Below are 17,434 nucleotides of genomic sequence, written 5' to 3'. Positions count from 1 at the left end.
TTTGATTTTGATATTGGTGTTGATGTTGATGTTGTTTTTGATTGTCGTGATAACTATTTGTGTGATCAAATGATTCTATATTGATGTTCTTGATGTTGATAATGGTGCATGGTTAAATGGTGGTTCATTTTGATGATTTGATAATGTTTATGTATTGTTTTGTTTTATTTATTACTTTATTACTATTAGATTTTGATAGTTTAATGTTTTGGAGGTTTGCTGTTGAGGAGGTGTTGACGTTCTACCTGATGGTGGAACATTATATGGTTCATTTTGATAGTGATTTTGATTTTGGTGTTGTTGTTGTTGTTGTTGTTGTTGTTGTTGTTGTTGTTGTTGTTGTTGTTGTTGTTGTTGTTGTTGTTGTTGTTGTTGTTGTTGTTGTTGTTGTTGTTGTTGAAAAGGAGAGAGAGAATTTTGAAGAAGTTGGTTTTGTTGTTGTTGTTGTTGAATTTGAATTTGGTGTTGCTGATTTTGGTTTTGAAGTTGTTGGTACCTTTTGTAAAGTTGTTGAAGTTGATGATATTCTTGATATTGATGTGTAAGGGTTTGTGTATGATTGTATTGACCTTTCTCAAAATTGTGGCTTTTTATTTGATTTAAATTCTTTCTTTTATACAAATGTTGAAGTCTATTCATTTTCGGAAAAGTTTGCAAATATAATTTTTTTGTCTTTTTTTTGAAATTAAAAAAAAAAAAATCGAAAAAAAATCGAAAAAAAAAAAAAAAAAAAAGATTTAACAAAATAAAATCTTTTGGAAAAAAAAAAAAAAAAAAATATGTTTGTAGTTATTTACATATATTTTAAAAAAATTAATTTTGAAAATATTTCTATTGCTTTAGAAAAAAAAAAAAAAAAAAAAAATATTTAAAGATTCTGAATTTCAAAAAAAAAAAAAAAAATTTGTTTATTGATTACAGGAGAAAAAAAAAAAAAAAAAAAAAAAAAGAAAAAAGTAATGATACAAAAATATTTTTATTTATTTAGAGAAAAAAAAAAAAAATAAAAAAAAAGAAAAAGAAAAAAAAGAAAAAGAAAAAAAAGAAAAAGAAAAAAAAAAAAAAAAAAAAATAAAAAAAAAAAAAAAAAAAAATCAACGATCATGTTATAAAAAAAAAATAAAAAAAAAAAATCAATGAAAATAAAAAATTAATAAAAAATTTTTTTAGCTTATGGAGCTAAGAAAACATTTTAGATATTGTGTGAGATTTATTTTTGAAAAAAAAAAAAAAAAAAAAAAGAAAATAAAAAAAATAGAAAAAAAAGAAAACTTTTTAAAAACCACAGCGTTGTAAAAGATATTTTTATTTCCAAGGTGGGTAATTTTTTACAAAATTATACTTTGAGTTTTTTGATTATGATAAAAGTAAAGAAAAAAAATGATTAAAAAAAAAAAAAAAATAACAAATAGCAATAATAATAATAAAAGCAAATTTTATATAAAAAAGTTAAAAAAAAAAGTTTGCCAAAAAAATAGAGTGAGGATATTAGTGGTTGGAAATGTCTTTAATCCTAAAGATTTTATCGTTTTTTTTTTTTTTTAATTTTTTTTTAAAAAAAAAAAAAAAGATTTTGTATGTAATTAGTATATTCGCTTTCAATGGTTGAACAAAAGAGCGAACAAGTGAAAAAAAAAATATCTTTTTTTTTTTTTGAAAAACAAATCAATTTCGTTGGAAAAAGATTTTTCATGCAAATAAAAATAAAAAAAAAAAAAAAAAAAAAAAAAACCCTGTCACAAACTGTCAGGTGCGTGTTAATATTAGATTTAAAGGCGAATTTGCAAATTTTGCTATATTATTCAAAATATTAGAAAAATGTTAAAAAGATGTGCAGCATTTAAAAAAAAAAAAAATTAAAAATAAAAAAAAAAACAATTAGAAAAAAAAAAATCAGATGATCCAAACAATAACGACTCGTTTTTTATTTTATTTTTTATTTTTTTCAAAATTTTTTTTTTTAAATAATATTTAATTTCTCGTCACAATACGATCGAATTTAAACAAAATTTTAGTCAATAGTTTTCTTTTAAAATTAACATTTTTAAAAAGATATTTTAATAATGGTAGCAATCACCTTATTATAAAGGATGTTTATTCCCACTTGTTTTTAAAAACATGTGGGAATCAAAAAAAAAAAAAACAAAATTTTTAAATTTGATAGTACACAGTGGATTGATTAATTTAAAGATAATATCCAAGTAGAAATTGAATAGTTGTTTTTCTTTATTTTATTAAATCAAAAATAAAAATAATTTTTTTTTTTTTTTTTTTTTTTTTTTTTTTTGATTATATTATTTGATCATTTGTTTTTATTAAAACGGGTAAAAAAAAAAAAAAAAAAAAAAAAAAAAAAAAAAAAAAAAAAAAAAAAAATGGATGACATTGAAGGTTATTGAAACAAAAAATAAAAATTATGTTGTCTTGTATAAATTGTGATTAAAATTATTATTTTCATCAGTTTTAATATTTCAAATATAATTAGTCCAAAAAATAAAAATAAAAATAAAACAAAAACACAAACAAATTTCCCCATAATAATCATTTTTTATTTTTTAAAGATAAATGAATGTATTAATTTTAAAATTGATTGGAAATTGATTTTTATTTTTTTTTTTTTTATATTTTTTATTATTTTATAATTAATTAATTTTTTCATAAATTAAAAAGAAACACTCAGAAACTGCAATTAATTGTGGCATTGTTTCTTTAATTGATAAATCATGCATTTCAAACCATTTATCATTACCTTTATGATTGATATAAACTGAGAAATTACCACTATTTGGGTCACCTTCATGTTTAATGGTAGCTAATAGATTGAATTTTGATTTTGGAGAGCCAGGTGGTAAATAATCATTTAAGTCTAAATTTTTAATTGGAAAATTTACGATTGTAGGTTCCTTTTCAATAAAGAAATTATTTTTAGAGAATCTTTTAACACATAGAATTAAATAATTTGGAAGTGAGAGGATTTTATATTTTTTAATTTCACCATTTGGTAAAATAGTTTCAGTTGTACCATCATATTTTGAAAGTAAATTAAATAATGGAATTTGAGGTATAATACTTTTATCTTGATCATCTTTAAATATTGGTTTTGGTGGTAAATCTAATGTTAAAAATAAAAATGGTTGTTTTGAAGTTGAATTTGAATATTTGGTTTTTAATTTTTTATTTTCACCATCATCATTATCATAATCACTACTATCATCATCAACTGATTTTGGAATTGGTTTATCAGTTGTAATTTGAATTTCACCACTAAATGCTTTATAGATTATACTTGAATTTGGTTGTTTTGTACCACCTAAATCTTTATGAAGTGTATTTAAAAACCAAGGTAAAAAATCTAAAGGATCAGAACTTTCGCGAATATTGAATCTTTTTTGACTTGAATTTTGAATTGCTTGAAGTAATTCATGAGGTGAAACTTGAGCTTTGAAATTCTTTGGATTCCAAATTTTTCTTAACAATTCAGATAATGTTAGGACTAATGGTGATTTATTTGTTTTAATATTGTCAACATTTAAAAGGAAATTACGAATTGTTGGTATTCTAGCCAACGATTGAATTATTACATTTACATATGCAGTATTTTTAATATTATTTAAACCAACTATACCTGGTAAATATTTTGAATCATCTAATGCTCTTGAAAGTTTACTATTTCTATCTAATTCTTTAATTTGGTCATTTGTAAATGTTGGATTTAATAAATATTTAATATCATCCAATGATGAATCTATAACTTCATAATCATCTGGTAAACAATAGATTTGTTGAGTTTTTAAATTTATAAAAACATGATGATCCATTTGAAGACAATGATAATTTGCATGTGAATCTTGACTTTTACCTTGAAAATATTTACCACAAACTAAACATGCATAAACATTATGATTATGAAATGATACTGAACAAACTTTTTCAAAATCAAAATCTAATACATCCCTATTAACTGTATCTAAATATGGACAATCTTTTCTAGTTTTAATTTGTTTTTTTTTTAATTTATATGTTGCAATATCAAAATCATCATCATCATCATCATTTTCGTCATCATTAATTTTTCTTTTTTTTTCTTCACCATTATTATTGCTATTGTTATTATTATTATTATTATTATTATTATTATTATTATTATTATTATTATTATTATTATTATTATTATTATTATTATTATTATTTGAAGTTAAAATTATATCTTCTTTTGGTTTAATAATAATTTGTTCATTATTTTTATTTTCAGTTAAAATATTTAAAACTTTTTTTTCTTTATCTTTTTCTTCATCTTCTCTTTCTTTTGATTTAAATATTTCTTTAACTTCTTCTTTAATTATTTTATTTTCAATATCAATATCCATTTTATTGTACTTTTGATTAATATCTATATTATTATTATTATTATTAATAGATGGTGGTGGCGGAGGTGGTGGTAATTCTGCTTTATTTGGTGGTGGAGGTGGTAATTCTTCTTTGGTTGGTGGTGGAGGTGGTATATTAGCATTATCATCTTCATCTTTATTTATTTGTTTTTGTTGAATTTGTTCTTGTTGTGGTTCATTATTTATTATAATACTTTGAGTTGGTTGTTTATCATTGGTTGTAGTGGTTGTTGTTGTTGTTGTTGTTGTTGTTGTTGTTGTTGTTGTTGAATTATTTTCATTCTCTAATAGAGATTTTAATTTTTCAATTAAATCCGCTTTTAATAAACCAGCAGTTTTAGTGAAACCTCTATTTTCCAATTCCTTTTTAAGTTCTGGAACTTTTAATTTTGAAAGGTTATTAATATCCATTTGAAGTTTTACAAAAAATGAAATAGTTGTAAATAAAAATGAAATTTTAAAAATAATAAAAAAAAGGATGTTTTTTGGTATTTTTTTTTTATTTTTATTTTTTTATTTTTTTTTATTTTTTTTATTGCTGTTGTCGAAATTTTTAAAATTGGAAGATCATTCAAGATTAATATTTTTTTGAATTAACCTTTTTTTATTTTCAGTTATTTATTTATTTATTTATTATTATTGTTTTTTTTAGTGTTTAAAATCAAAAAAATATAATATTTATATTAAAAAATAACATTTGGTTTTTTTTTATTATTTTTTTTATTAAATTATTTGTATTAAAATGTATTTAAACTGAATAAAAAAATAAAAAAAATAAATTGAACATATTGAAGGCCAAAAAAAAAAAAAAAAAAAAAATCAGTTTTCTTCTCCCCACATGCAATAACAAAAACAAAAAAGCAACAAAAAAAGCAGCATCTTAAGGCTGTATAAAAATTAAGGTCCAAAGGAGAAGCAACTAACAATTGCATTTCCGAATCAAAAAAAAAAAAAAAAAAAACTTAATTTTCCAGTTTTCCAAATATCCAAATGGTTTTATTTTTTTTTATTTTTTTTTAATTATAACCATGGTAATTATAACAAATAGTTATCTATTTGTTGTGATGAACTAAAAACTCTAAGGGGTTGTAACATTGGCTCCATTATCATTATTATTATTATTATTATTATTATCAATATCATTTTGATTATTATTATTATTATTATTATTTTGATTATTATTATTACTGTTTTGATTGCTATTATTATTATTATTATTATTATTATTATTATTATTATTATTATTATTATTATTATTTAATAATTTAGAATTAATTGGGGATAATATTGGGGTGATTTGATTGAAATTTGGGGAAGACAAGATACCAATAGTTAATTTTTCTAATTTTGAAGGAATTGAAGTTGGATCAAAATCAGAGTCATTTATATTTTGTTCATGAATTCTAATGAATTCCTCTTGAAAGTTTTCAATATTTCTTCTAGATTTTCTATAGGCTATATGAATTGAATGATTGATTACAATGAAACCCAATGTACTAAGACCAATTCCAGCGTAAATTATATTATCTTTTGTATTTACAAAACCTAATATAAACATACAAACTGTAGATACCACAGTTAATAAACCAAATAAACCATAAACAATATTCCATCTTGTAAAATTCTTTAATAAAGTTTCATTTTGAATTCTAATTCTAATCTCTTGAATTCTTTCTTCTCTAATTCTTTGTGCTTCTGTAATTTCTTCTTCTCCTTCTTCTAGTTGTTGTTGTTGCTGTTGCTGTTGTTGTGTTTGTGGTTGATTCTCGCTCACATCAATATCAACTAAATCACTAAAATCATCATTTCTCAAATTGTTACTATTATTATTATTATTATTATTTGTGTTATTATTATTATTATTATTATTATTCGATAAAATAGTATTCATTTCAATTACATGTTCGTTATTATTGATATAATCTTTACTATTGTTGTTATTATTATTATAATTATAATTATTTGCTAAAATTATAGGATTTCCCTCACTAATTATCAATGGTGATACATTGTTAAAAGGATTATTATTTTGTAATTCGTTACTTTTTAAATTATTTACAGTTGGGTGGTTGGTGATACTATTTATATTGTTACTATAATTACTATTGTATATATTAATATTATTATTATTATTCTTAATATTATTATTATTATTATTATTATTATTATTATTATTATTATTATTATTATTATTATTATTATTATTATTATTATTATTATTATTATAATTATTATTATTATTATTTTCGGTACTATTTAAATTTTTATTTAATTCTATAATACTATTTTGAACATCTTTTAAACTATTTAAACTACTACTATCATATTCAATTGTACATTTATTTTTATTTTTATATTGTTGTTCAAGTGTATTTAATAATTCTCTAGCTTGTTGGATTTGTGATAATATACATGGTGAGTTATGTTGTGATTTCGAGTAAAAATAATATTGATTTCTTGTAGTTGTAATTGGTGATTGTGGTAAACTTTTTGAAATGTTTATATTATTTGCATTATTATTATTTATTGTAGTTTGAAAATGTTGTGGAAGTTGAAGAGTTGCCATTTTTTTATATTTTTATTTTTTTTTTTTTTAAAACTAAAAAAATAAAAGTGTAAATATTAGACTTTTTTATTTTATTTTAATTTATTTTATTTTTTTATTTTTTGTTTATGTATGAAAATTTGGTTATATTACAAGTAACTTTGGTTTTTTATTTAAAATGATAAAATAAAAAATAATAAAAACAAATAAATAAAATTTTGAAAAAAAAAAAAAAATAAAAATAAAAAAAAATAAAATAAATAATATAAAAATTATTACAAAAACCTATAAAAATGTGTATTTATTTGTGTGGATGGTTCACTATTTTAACATGATGATATCTATACCTTTATTTGGTTCGCTATATTAAAAACAATAACCCCAAAATAATCCATTTTAAAATAATAAAATAAAATAAAATAAATAAAGTTAGTATTAAAAAATAGTTGATCAATAAAATAAAAAGTTAAAAAATTATTGATTAATTATGCTATAAATACCACATGGTAATAGTAGTGGTATAGAACTGAAATAAATGATAAATTTATTGATATTTTATTTAAACAAAATAATAGTAATAGTAAAAAAAAAATGACAAATAAAGAATAATTATTACCTTGTGTTTTTATTTAAAATATTTATATATAATAAATTTATGTATATATATAAATATGTAAATTTTTTTAGTGTGAGTGTGGTATGGTTAAAAATATTATTTTAAAAAAATCTGTTTATCTGTTATTAAAAAAAAAAAAAAAAAAAAAAAAAATAATAAAAAAAAATAAAATAAAATAAAATAATTATTAGGTAAACACATTAATAAATGAATAATTTTTAAAAATCAATGAACCCCAACCCCACAAATATGGAAAAAAATATAAAAAAAATAATAAAAAAATATAAACAAAATGTTTTTCCTTTTTTAATTATTTTTTTTATTTTATTTTTGATTTAAATGAAACCTATAAAATCAATATTTTTTTTTTTTTTTTGGAAAAACAGGAGGGAATATATTTTATAATAAAAAAAAAAAAAAAATAGTGATTTGATTGTTTTTGAGTGTTCTATATTTACAAAATCCATATTTTAAAAATAAAAAAACTAAATCAATTTAAAAAGGATTTTTTAAAATAAAAATTATTATGAAAAATAAAAAGGGTGGGGTTATAATATATTAAAAAATAAAATTAAAAAAAAAATAAAAAATAAAAAAACTTTTTTTTTAATCTTTTTTTTTTTTTTTTTTTTCATTAAAAAAAAAAAAGTTTTAGTCTAAATAGAATTAATAAATGAAGTTAACAGAAGAACAAGTTGCACAATATAAAAAAGATGGATTTTTAATAATAAGAAATTTCAATACCACTGAGGAGATTGATATAGTTAGAGGTGAAATGAAAAAATTAATTGATGAATTAGACACACCATCAACAATTTCAATTTTTACAACATCAGAACAAGAAGTTTGTATTTATTACTTAATTAAAATATTAAAAATAAAAACATATGAAAATTAACTATTTTCTAATAATAATAATAATAATAATAATAATAATAATAATAATAATAATAATAATAATAATAATAATAATAATAATAATAGAGAAAAGTGGATGATTATTTTTTAGGTAGTGGTGATAAAATTAGATATTTCTTTGAGAAAGGATCAATAGAAGATGGTAAATTAATAGTACCAAAAGATATGGCATTTAATAAAGTAGGACATGCATTGCATGACTTAAATCCAAAATTTGAAGAATTTTCATACTCTCAAAAAATACATGATTTAATTTATTCTTTGGGAATTTATAATAAAGCATTAAGTGGTATGTATATTTAATAATTGTTTTTTTTTTTTTTTTTTTTTTCTCAAAAATTACAATTATTTAATCAGTCAATTAAAAAAAAAAAAAAAAAAAAAATTATTTTAGTTCAAAGTATGTATATTTTCAAGAATCAAAAGATTGGTGGTGAAGTTGATATTCATCAAGATAGTACATTCCTTCATACAACACCATTAACAACACATGCAATTTGGTTTGCATTTGAAGATTCAACAATAGAGAATGGATGTCTTCGTGGATTACCAGGATCACATACAGAGGGAATTACAAGAAGATTCATTACAGATCCAAATAGTGAAAGTGGTTGTTCATTCATTAAATTAGCAGAAGATAAACAATATAATAAATCTGATTTCGTTGCATTGGAATGTAAAAAAGGTGATATCATTCTATTGGATGGCTCAGTTGTACATTATAGTGAACCAAATACATCACCAAATTCACGTCATGCTTATACACTTCATTTCATTGAAGGTGATAATGGTGTAATTTATGAAAATGATAATTGGTTACAATCAGCAAAACCATTTAGAGTATTATAAAAAAAAATAAATTATTTTTTTAAAATTTTATTTAATTTTAATTTTATAAAGTTTTATTATTATTATTTGATTTACTTTGATTTTCATATTGTTCTAAAACATTTGAAATATTTGTTAAATCAATTTTAATATCCTCTTGTTGTTGTTGTTGTTGTTGTTGTTTTATTTCATTAATTGGTTGTTCTTCTTCTTCTTCTTCTTTTACATCTTTTGTTGCAGCTGATAATTGTTTAATTAAATCTTCAGTATTGAAATCATATTTTATTATCAAATTTCCAGATTTTGTAATATTATAATGATCAGCTATGATGATTGAGAAACCACTTAAATCGAGATCACGAAGACGATCGGCAGCATCATATAATTTTTGATATGCATCAAATACTTTTTGATGATCATGAGTGTAAGTGAATACGGATAAAACATTTAAAGTCTTTAAACCCATTCTAACTTGAGCATAATCTCTAATTGATTCATATTTATGTGATAATATATCTTTTTCATTTGCAATCTTATGTTGACTTTCTAAAATATCACAAAATTCTTCAAATGTAACATTTGGATTAATCTTTAAATTACCATCAATATCTACCCAAAATTTACTTTTATGTAAATTTGCTACAATTGCAATATTACCAAATTTAACTTTTTTTAATCTAATAATAATTGTGATGATGATATAATAAAAAATTAGAAAATATTTAATTATTAATTTCTAATAATTATTTAAATAATTACCTTGTTTTCATTAAATTTTCTAATTTGGATTTATTTTTGATTAACATTGAAGTGAAAGCTAATGATTGAGTGATTTGTTTACTTGTATCTAAATAAAGATTTGGATCTTCAGATGGATCATCATGTTCAGCCAATTGGAAAGAACGACATTTTAATAATTTTTCAAGTATTGTGAAATTGGATCTAGCTTCTTCAGATTCTTTTTTCATTATTTTAAATTTAGCTTCTTCAGATTTTCTAAATTCTAAATTCTCCTCTTTAATAAGTGAAAGATTTAATTTATTTAAATATTCAGCCCAAGTATCTGGTGAAGAACGATCTAAATAACAGCATAATTCTGGTACTGTGAAATTGATGTCATTGTAATTAAGATTAAATTTAAATTGACCACTTGTTACAATTTCTGAGCCGTCTTTGGCGTCAGCTGCCACTTTGTCTTTCCACTCTTTAACAACATTTTGAAAGTGTAATAATGCATGATAATTCTCTTGGAATGTGAATGATGAGTCAACTGGATTGGTTTCAATTGTAACACCCACTCTTAAATCTCTCTTGATTTTACGTACCAATGCGTCTAGTTCAGATTTATGTTTCTCTGAAATTTGTAATTTTTTTTTAATGTAATGTTTATTATCTAAAATGAAATTTTGTAATGATCCATCGATTGTTGGTTGAATTACATTATCAACATTATCAATCTCTGTAAGGAAATTAGTTGGTAATTTACATTGTTCAAATAATAATCTAATTTGATTTGGAATATGATTTGGATTATTTGAATATTGACAAAATTCTGATTCAATAATTTTAAATTTACGATCACCAATTGATGTTGGTGCTTCTTCACCTGATATTTTATCTTCTGGTACATAAAAAGTTAATTTTTGAACATTTCTTTTTGTTTGTGAATCTGGTGTTGGTCTTTTTTTATATTCATCAACAATTGACATAAGTGCTTTCATACTATTTGAATTAACATGCTAAAAAAAAAATAAAAAAAAAAAATTTTAAATATTATTAATAATAATAATAATAAAAAATATAAATATAAATAATTATTTACCTTTTCATTTGGATATTGAGTTAATGTATCTGGATGAATCATTAAATAAAACTTTTTTAAAACATGTCTTAATTTTGGTTTTTCTTCTCCATTAGTTGTACAATAGTTTCCTATTATTTATTTTTTTTTTTTTATTTTTTTTTTTTTATTTTGAATTATTAATATTTTGAGTATAAATAAATTTAAATTATTTTTTTTTTATTTTTTTTTTTTACATACTTGATGATTGAGATACAACAGCATTTAAAAAAGATTTACTCTTTTCATTTGTAAATGAACAAATTGATAATGATGATGATGATTTTGAAAATGATTTATATAATCCTCTAATCATTTTATTATTTTGATTATTTGTTTTCGAAATAATTAAAAAAAAAAAAAAAAAAAAAAAAACTCGAAAATGAAAAAAAAAAAAAATAAAATTAAAAAAAAAAAAAAAGATTTTTACCGTAGTGCTTTAACTTTCATCAGTTTTTTGAAAAAAACGAACGAAATTTTTTATTTTTTATTATTTTTTTTTATTTTTTTTTTTATTTTTATATTTTTTTTTTTAATTATAATAAACTATTTTTTTTAATATTTTTTGATTTTGAATTATTTGATTGATAAATTAATAATAAAATTGTTGATATTAAAATTGGTAAAATTATAAGGAATTTTAAAAATCTATAAAAATAAAAATTAAAAGATATTGGAATTGAATCTTGATAAATTTGTGAATTGATATTCTCTAGTTTTACAATTAACAATTTAACATCACTTCTACTAACTGATGGTGGTATTGTAATTAATAATTGTTTTAAACCTGTTGAATAATAAATCTCTTTCTTTAATCTAATTTCACCAAAATAAACTGAAATTGTATACTTTTTTTTAATTTCAATTGTTGATAAACTTATATTCTTTTGATCTAATATTAAAATTTCTAAATTAAAATCTGATCCAGAAATATCAATACTATTTCTTGAATATTGAAAATTATAATGTAAATCAATACCACCACTACCACTGGTTGTTGTTGTTGTTGGTTGAGTAATTAATACTCCCATTGGTGTTGATTTTGAATAACTTGAAAATTTATTACCATTTATGTTATAAGAATTTTCAACTTTTAATGGATTAAATTTAACATTACCACCACCACTGGTTATTGATAAACAATAAACTTTTTGATCAAACGTTGATAAAAGTAAATTTAAATTACCATCTGCTGTTAAATCATTTGTTAAGATTTTAGTAATTGAAAAATCACCAATATCCAACCTACCAATACATTTACCATTATCATTGATTGAATATAATATGCCATCATTTGCATGAACGAATATTGTTAAACCACCATTATTATCATTGGTTTCTAATAATAGTAAAGGTGAGATGATTGAAGGTTCGAATTTTAATGGATAACCTTGTAAAGGTTTACCAGTTTTACCATTCCATGCGAAAATACCAGTTGTAAAGGTTGACATAACTACATCCAATATACCATCACCATCTAAATCACCAATTGAAGGTGGGAATTCGGTTTTACCGGTGACTTGTTGACTCCAAATTTCATCACCGTCTGAATTGAAACAAACTACATTTCCTTTAGTATCGATTACTATTAACTCTAATCTACCATCAGAATCTAAATCTTCAGTTACGATTTGAGTGAATATTGATTCCAATACTAATGGATAATTTCCAGTTAATGGTACACCTTGGTAATCTAAAACGTAGAGGAATCCCAATGCAGTACCAATGATAATCTCTAATTTACCATCATTATTTAAATCTACAACTGTTGGTGAACCATATACTAATCCTTTGAAATCAGTTTTATCAGTGGTTAAATCTAAATGAGTTTGCCATTTAATTTCACCAGTTGCTAAATTAAATACTGATATACCACCTGCCACATAATTTTCAACTTGTACACCATCATCTAATTGACTCTTATAATGTGGATTCTCATATTTCTCAGGGTCATAATAATAAGATACTGACACCACCAATTCATTAATACCATCACCATCAATATCTGCAATCACTGGTGTAGATAGAATATGACTATCAACCCAAATATATTCACTTGTCTTTCTTGAAAACCACTTATTATCTTGTAAATATTTATCATATAATACCGAATAAAGTGGATCATTTTCAATATCTAAACTAATTTGTTTTAAAATTTGAAATTTACTATTATCATTACCACCATTAATTTGATATTCTTTTTTTTGAATTTCTTCAAATTCTTGATTATCTTTAATTTGTTTTTGAATTTGATATTTTTGATTATCTTTATTGTAGAGTGAAAATGATGCATCAACATGTTTATCATCTAATCCATCATACCACAACTTTTTAACTTTTAATGGTGGTACTTTAAGAGTTTTCTCTTTAATCGCTACTGCTTTCTTCGAATCTATGAATAATATCTCTGCATCTGTTGTTGCCACCATTATATCTAAATCACCATTACCATCAATATCATAAACTAATGGACTTGTTGAAAATGATGAGTATGGTAAAATGTATGGCCATCCACCACCACCATTAATTAATCTATCACCATCGATACCATTGATAACGTCGATGTACGTATGAGAATTGGTGTAAATAATTTGTTTATCACCTGTACCGAATAAATCAACTATTAAAGGTGTATTTGAAATCGTACTTGCTAATTGTGATTCCCAAACGATATCTAATTCAACTTTATTACCACCCTTGCAAATAATACCCTGATCTTTTAATTTACCCAATCCTCTATTAATTACATCTTCATTATTTGCAAATAATATATTCTCTAATCCAATTGGTTCCTTCTCTCGGTATTTATTATCTAATAATAATAGTTGTTTATCATTTGAATTTCCTTCAACTTCTATACAATTAATTAATTTTATTATTGTTATTAATAAAATTAATAATATTATTTTTATCATTATTTATTTTATTTTATTTATTTTGTTGAAGGATAATTTAAACCATGTGAAAATCACACAAATTTTTAATTTAATAAAAAAATTAAAAAAAAAAAAAAAAAAAAAAAAAAATTCCTTTTTTTTTTTTTTTAATTTGAGAAATCATCAATTCCATAAGTGAAAAATTAAATTAAAAAACAAGAATGGAGATGAAAATCATTATTATATCAAATGTTTCATTTTTTTTTAATTTTATATAGTTTAATATTTATAAATTAAATTGGACAAAAATTAATATAAATAAAAATATAAAAAATAAAAAAATAAATAAATAAATTTATTTTATTTATTTAACAAAAAATAATAATATTTTTTTTTTTATTAAATTTTTTGAAAATGAAATTTTTATTTTCTTATTTTTTTACTTTTTTTTTTTTTTATTTTTATAAAAAACAAAACTCATAAAAACAAAATGGTGAATGATAATAAAACCTATTTCCAAAGATCCCTAAGAATTGAAAGGATTCCAATTGATTTTAAATATAAAATTTGGAATCTTTTGCTAATAGCAAAAGCAAAACTTAACACAACCCATGATGGTGAATTAAACACAACAAACTTTGACGAATTAAACCAAATGATTGATAGCAGAATTAATAATCCTAGCTATTCAGAAGAAATAAAAGAATCTTTAAATTTTATTAAAGACATCAAAAATCAATGTAATCTCTTACCATCTGGTACACATTGAAATTATTATTTTTTTTATTTAATATTAATTGTTTTTATTTAAAAAATGAATATTAGTTAATTTTTTAACACCTAATAAAAATTATGATGACTTAATCGAAAAATTTAAAGTAATTTTGCTAAATTTGCGTTTCAAAGAAGATGATATTAAAAATTTTAATTATAATGGCCAACATTATTTGAATGATCAACATATTAAATTGAATAGAAAGGGGATTGAATATTATAAAAATAAGGACTATGGAAATGCATTAAAATGTTATAATCAAATTGAAAAGTCTCCTTTTAAAAGTTTATCATTTCATTTAATATCAAAAAATTCTTTAAATTTAGCAATCCTATATTCAAAATTAAATAATGGTCCGAAAGCAATTGAATCAAGTTTAAAATCTTGTATTTATAACCCTCTAAATAATAGGGCATACTTTTATTATGGTAGATATATATTAGAATCAAATAAACAAAAAGCATTAGATCATTTGTATACAGCATTTATAATGGAGAGCAAGACCAAAGAAAAACAATATTATGAACATGAATATTTTTCACTAAAAGATACAACAATTTCTGGTTTTAAAAAAGTTGAGGAGAGTTTAAAGATGGAAACAAGACAAAATCTACTAAATATGTATCACTTTATTGGACCAAGTAATAATCAAATCTCACAAACTGTTGAACAATATATGGATCAAGTGGCCAATCAGACCCAAACAGAAAAAGCGCATAACTATAATGATTGGGTAACAAAAATAAATGATAAGATAAAATTAACCAAGCAAACAATCAAAATGACGAAAAGAAAATTCTTAAGCATAGATGAATTGATTTCGAATCCATTTGATATTAATGAAATACAATTTGATGCTCTACAGAGTAATGGAATGAATGGTATAGTTAAATCTGGAACAATTGGTAGTATGAAAGTTGTTGTAAAATTCCCGAATTCATATTTTAATGGCATAATCAGCACTGCAACTATTAATAGCACAGGTTCTAGTGAATGGAGTTTTGGTAGTTCTGACAATGGTGGCAATAATAGCAATAGCAATGGGAATAGCGATAGTAATAGTAATAACGATAGTAATAATAATAATAATAATAATAATAATAATAATAATAATAATAATAATAATAATAATAATAATAATAATAATAATAATAATAATAATAATAATAATAATAATAATAATAATAATAATAATAATAATAATAATAATAATAATAATAATAATAATAGTAATAATAATAACAATAGTGATGGTAGTAGTGGTGATGACAATAGAAACTCTGATAATTTGATTAAATCTGATTTAATTGATGAATGCTTTTTAAATGAAACAGTTAGTCATTTATTAATTAATGAATTTCAGATTAATAATACTCCAAGTATAGTAGGTATTGGAATTAATATGATTGTTATGGAAAAAGTAGATGGAACTGAATTAGAGAAATATGACAAAACAAAATTAACAAAAAAAATATTTATGGATTTAGTAATTTATCTAATGGAGATGAATATATTTGAAATTCAACACAGAGATCTTCATGCAGCAAATATACTTATAAAGGAAGATGGTTCATTAAGTATAATAGATTATGGATATTCAAATATTGGCGATGATAGAAAAGGATATGATATTTCTAATCTTAAATCAATTTATTATGATTTTTTTAATAATTATGATACCATCAATCATGATAAAAAGGAAAAAATAAAAAATGTATTTAATTATTTAAATTTAAATTTAAATTCAAATTCAAATTTAAATTTAAATTTAAATCTATATTCAAATTCAAACCCAAATTCAAACCCAAATTCAAACCCAAACCCAAAGTCAAATTTAAATTTAAATTCAAATTCAAATTCAAATCCAAATCCAAATTTAAATTCATATTCAAATTCACATTCAAATTCAAATTCAAATTTAAATTCAAATCAAAAAATTTTAATTGATTTATTAAATATATTAATTGAAGATGAAGAGATTTTAATACCTATACACTCAAAATCATACAATGATGAAAGACAAATCGAATACATTTTTGCAAAAAGAGATAATGATAAATTTCTTTTAAATGATAAAACTTTTCCTAAAATTCCTCATTGTTTAGAAATGGATAATAAAATTGATCTTTCAGAAACACCAATGCTCAAAACCAATATCATCAAAAAGTCTCTCAAAACTATTTTACCACCTTTTATAAAAGTAAATATGTACATATATACGAAAATCAATTTTTTTAAATACCTATTAACTTTATTATTATTATTTAGGTGTGTGATTTGGAGATAAAGGGAAAAAAAGAGCTTGTATTTTGGGTTCAAGACAGAGGCAACATCATTATCTATGTTCCAATTTCTATCGAATCCCAAAAATTTAACGGTTGTGTTTGCCCTTATGGTCAATATTTTCACTCAAAATTATGTATTTTTACTGATAAAGAAGAATATGATATTCCTTTAAGTTTTAGAACAAAAGGAAATATTCATTTAGATGATAAACCAATTGCCAGGTTTCGTCCACTCACACATGTAAGATATATCTGTTTCGCATTAAAATTGTGTGATGGTTTAAAAAACGAATATATTATTGAACCTTTTGAAGAACAATTTGAAAAATAATATAATAAAATTTTATTTATCCTTATAAAAAA

The 17,434-nt window shown here is 21.2% G+C and overlaps 8 protein-coding genes across 8 annotated transcripts; 3 read left to right on the top strand and 5 right to left on the bottom strand.

Annotated features, from left to right (window-relative positions):
• Positions 1-171: 171 nt before the first annotated feature.
• On the bottom strand, positions 172-639 carry DDB_G0278933 (hypothetical protein; the record flags this gene model as incomplete). The annotated part of the gene is made up of 1 exon (XM_642739.1): positions 172-639. The coding sequence occupies one exon, from the start codon at positions 637-639 to the stop codon at positions 172-174; it is 468 nt and encodes a 155-aa protein (XP_647831.1).
• Positions 640-1,380: 741 nt separating this feature from the next.
• On the top strand, positions 1,381-1,609 carry DDB_G0278931 (hypothetical protein; the record flags this gene model as incomplete). Its single annotated transcript, XM_642738.1, has 2 exons — positions 1,381-1,527; positions 1,571-1,609. 2 exons carry the CDS (start codon positions 1,381-1,383, stop codon positions 1,607-1,609), a joined length of 186 nt encoding a protein of 61 aa, XP_647830.1.
• Positions 1,610-2,642: 1,033 nt separating this feature from the next.
• usp39 (SAP DNA-binding domain-containing protein) lies at positions 2,643-4,799 on the bottom strand (the record flags this gene model as incomplete). Its single annotated transcript, XM_642737.1, has 1 exon — positions 2,643-4,799. One exon carries the CDS (start codon positions 4,797-4,799, stop codon positions 2,643-2,645), a length of 2,157 nt encoding a protein of 718 aa, XP_647829.1.
• Positions 4,800-5,466: 667 nt separating this feature from the next.
• On the bottom strand, positions 5,467-6,954 carry DDB_G0278927 (hypothetical protein; the record flags this gene model as incomplete). Its single annotated transcript, XM_642736.1, has 1 exon — positions 5,467-6,954. One exon carries the CDS (start codon positions 6,952-6,954, stop codon positions 5,467-5,469), a length of 1,488 nt encoding a protein of 495 aa, XP_647828.1.
• Positions 6,955-8,222: 1,268 nt separating this feature from the next.
• Positions 8,223-9,316, top strand: DDB_G0278961 (hypothetical protein; the record flags this gene model as incomplete). The annotated part of the gene is made up of 3 exons (XM_642735.1): positions 8,223-8,393; positions 8,534-8,760; positions 8,869-9,316. The coding sequence occupies 3 exons, from the start codon at positions 8,223-8,225 to the stop codon at positions 9,314-9,316; spliced, it is 846 nt and encodes a 281-aa protein (XP_647827.1).
• Positions 9,317-9,359: 43 nt separating this feature from the next.
• DDB_G0278925 (hypothetical protein) lies at positions 9,360-11,451 on the bottom strand (the record flags this gene model as incomplete). Its single annotated transcript, XM_642734.1, has 4 exons — positions 9,360-9,972; positions 10,055-11,034; positions 11,118-11,227; positions 11,337-11,451. 4 exons carry the CDS (start codon positions 11,449-11,451, stop codon positions 9,360-9,362), a joined length of 1,818 nt encoding a protein of 605 aa, XP_647826.1.
• A 220-nt stretch (positions 11,452-11,671) lies between these two features.
• On the bottom strand, positions 11,672-14,050 carry DDB_G0278923 (hypothetical protein; the record flags this gene model as incomplete). The annotated part of the gene is made up of 1 exon (XM_642733.1): positions 11,672-14,050. One exon carries the CDS (start codon positions 14,048-14,050, stop codon positions 11,672-11,674), a length of 2,379 nt encoding a protein of 792 aa, XP_647825.1.
• A 451-nt stretch (positions 14,051-14,501) lies between these two features.
• Positions 14,502-17,402, top strand: DDB_G0278921 (hypothetical protein; the record flags this gene model as incomplete). Its single annotated transcript, XM_642732.1, has 3 exons — positions 14,502-14,769; positions 14,837-16,986; positions 17,055-17,402. 3 exons carry the CDS (start codon positions 14,502-14,504, stop codon positions 17,400-17,402), a joined length of 2,766 nt encoding a protein of 921 aa, XP_647824.1.
• Between the last annotated feature and the right edge of the window lie 32 nt (positions 17,403-17,434).

Source organism: Dictyostelium discoideum (assembly GCF_000004695.1).
Source record: "Dictyostelium discoideum AX4 chromosome 3 chromosome, whole genome shotgun sequence".
NCBI classification, from domain to species: domain Eukaryota; phylum Evosea; class Eumycetozoa; order Dictyosteliales; family Dictyosteliaceae; genus Dictyostelium; species Dictyostelium discoideum.
This window is presented reverse-complemented; position numbering and strand designations above follow the sequence as displayed.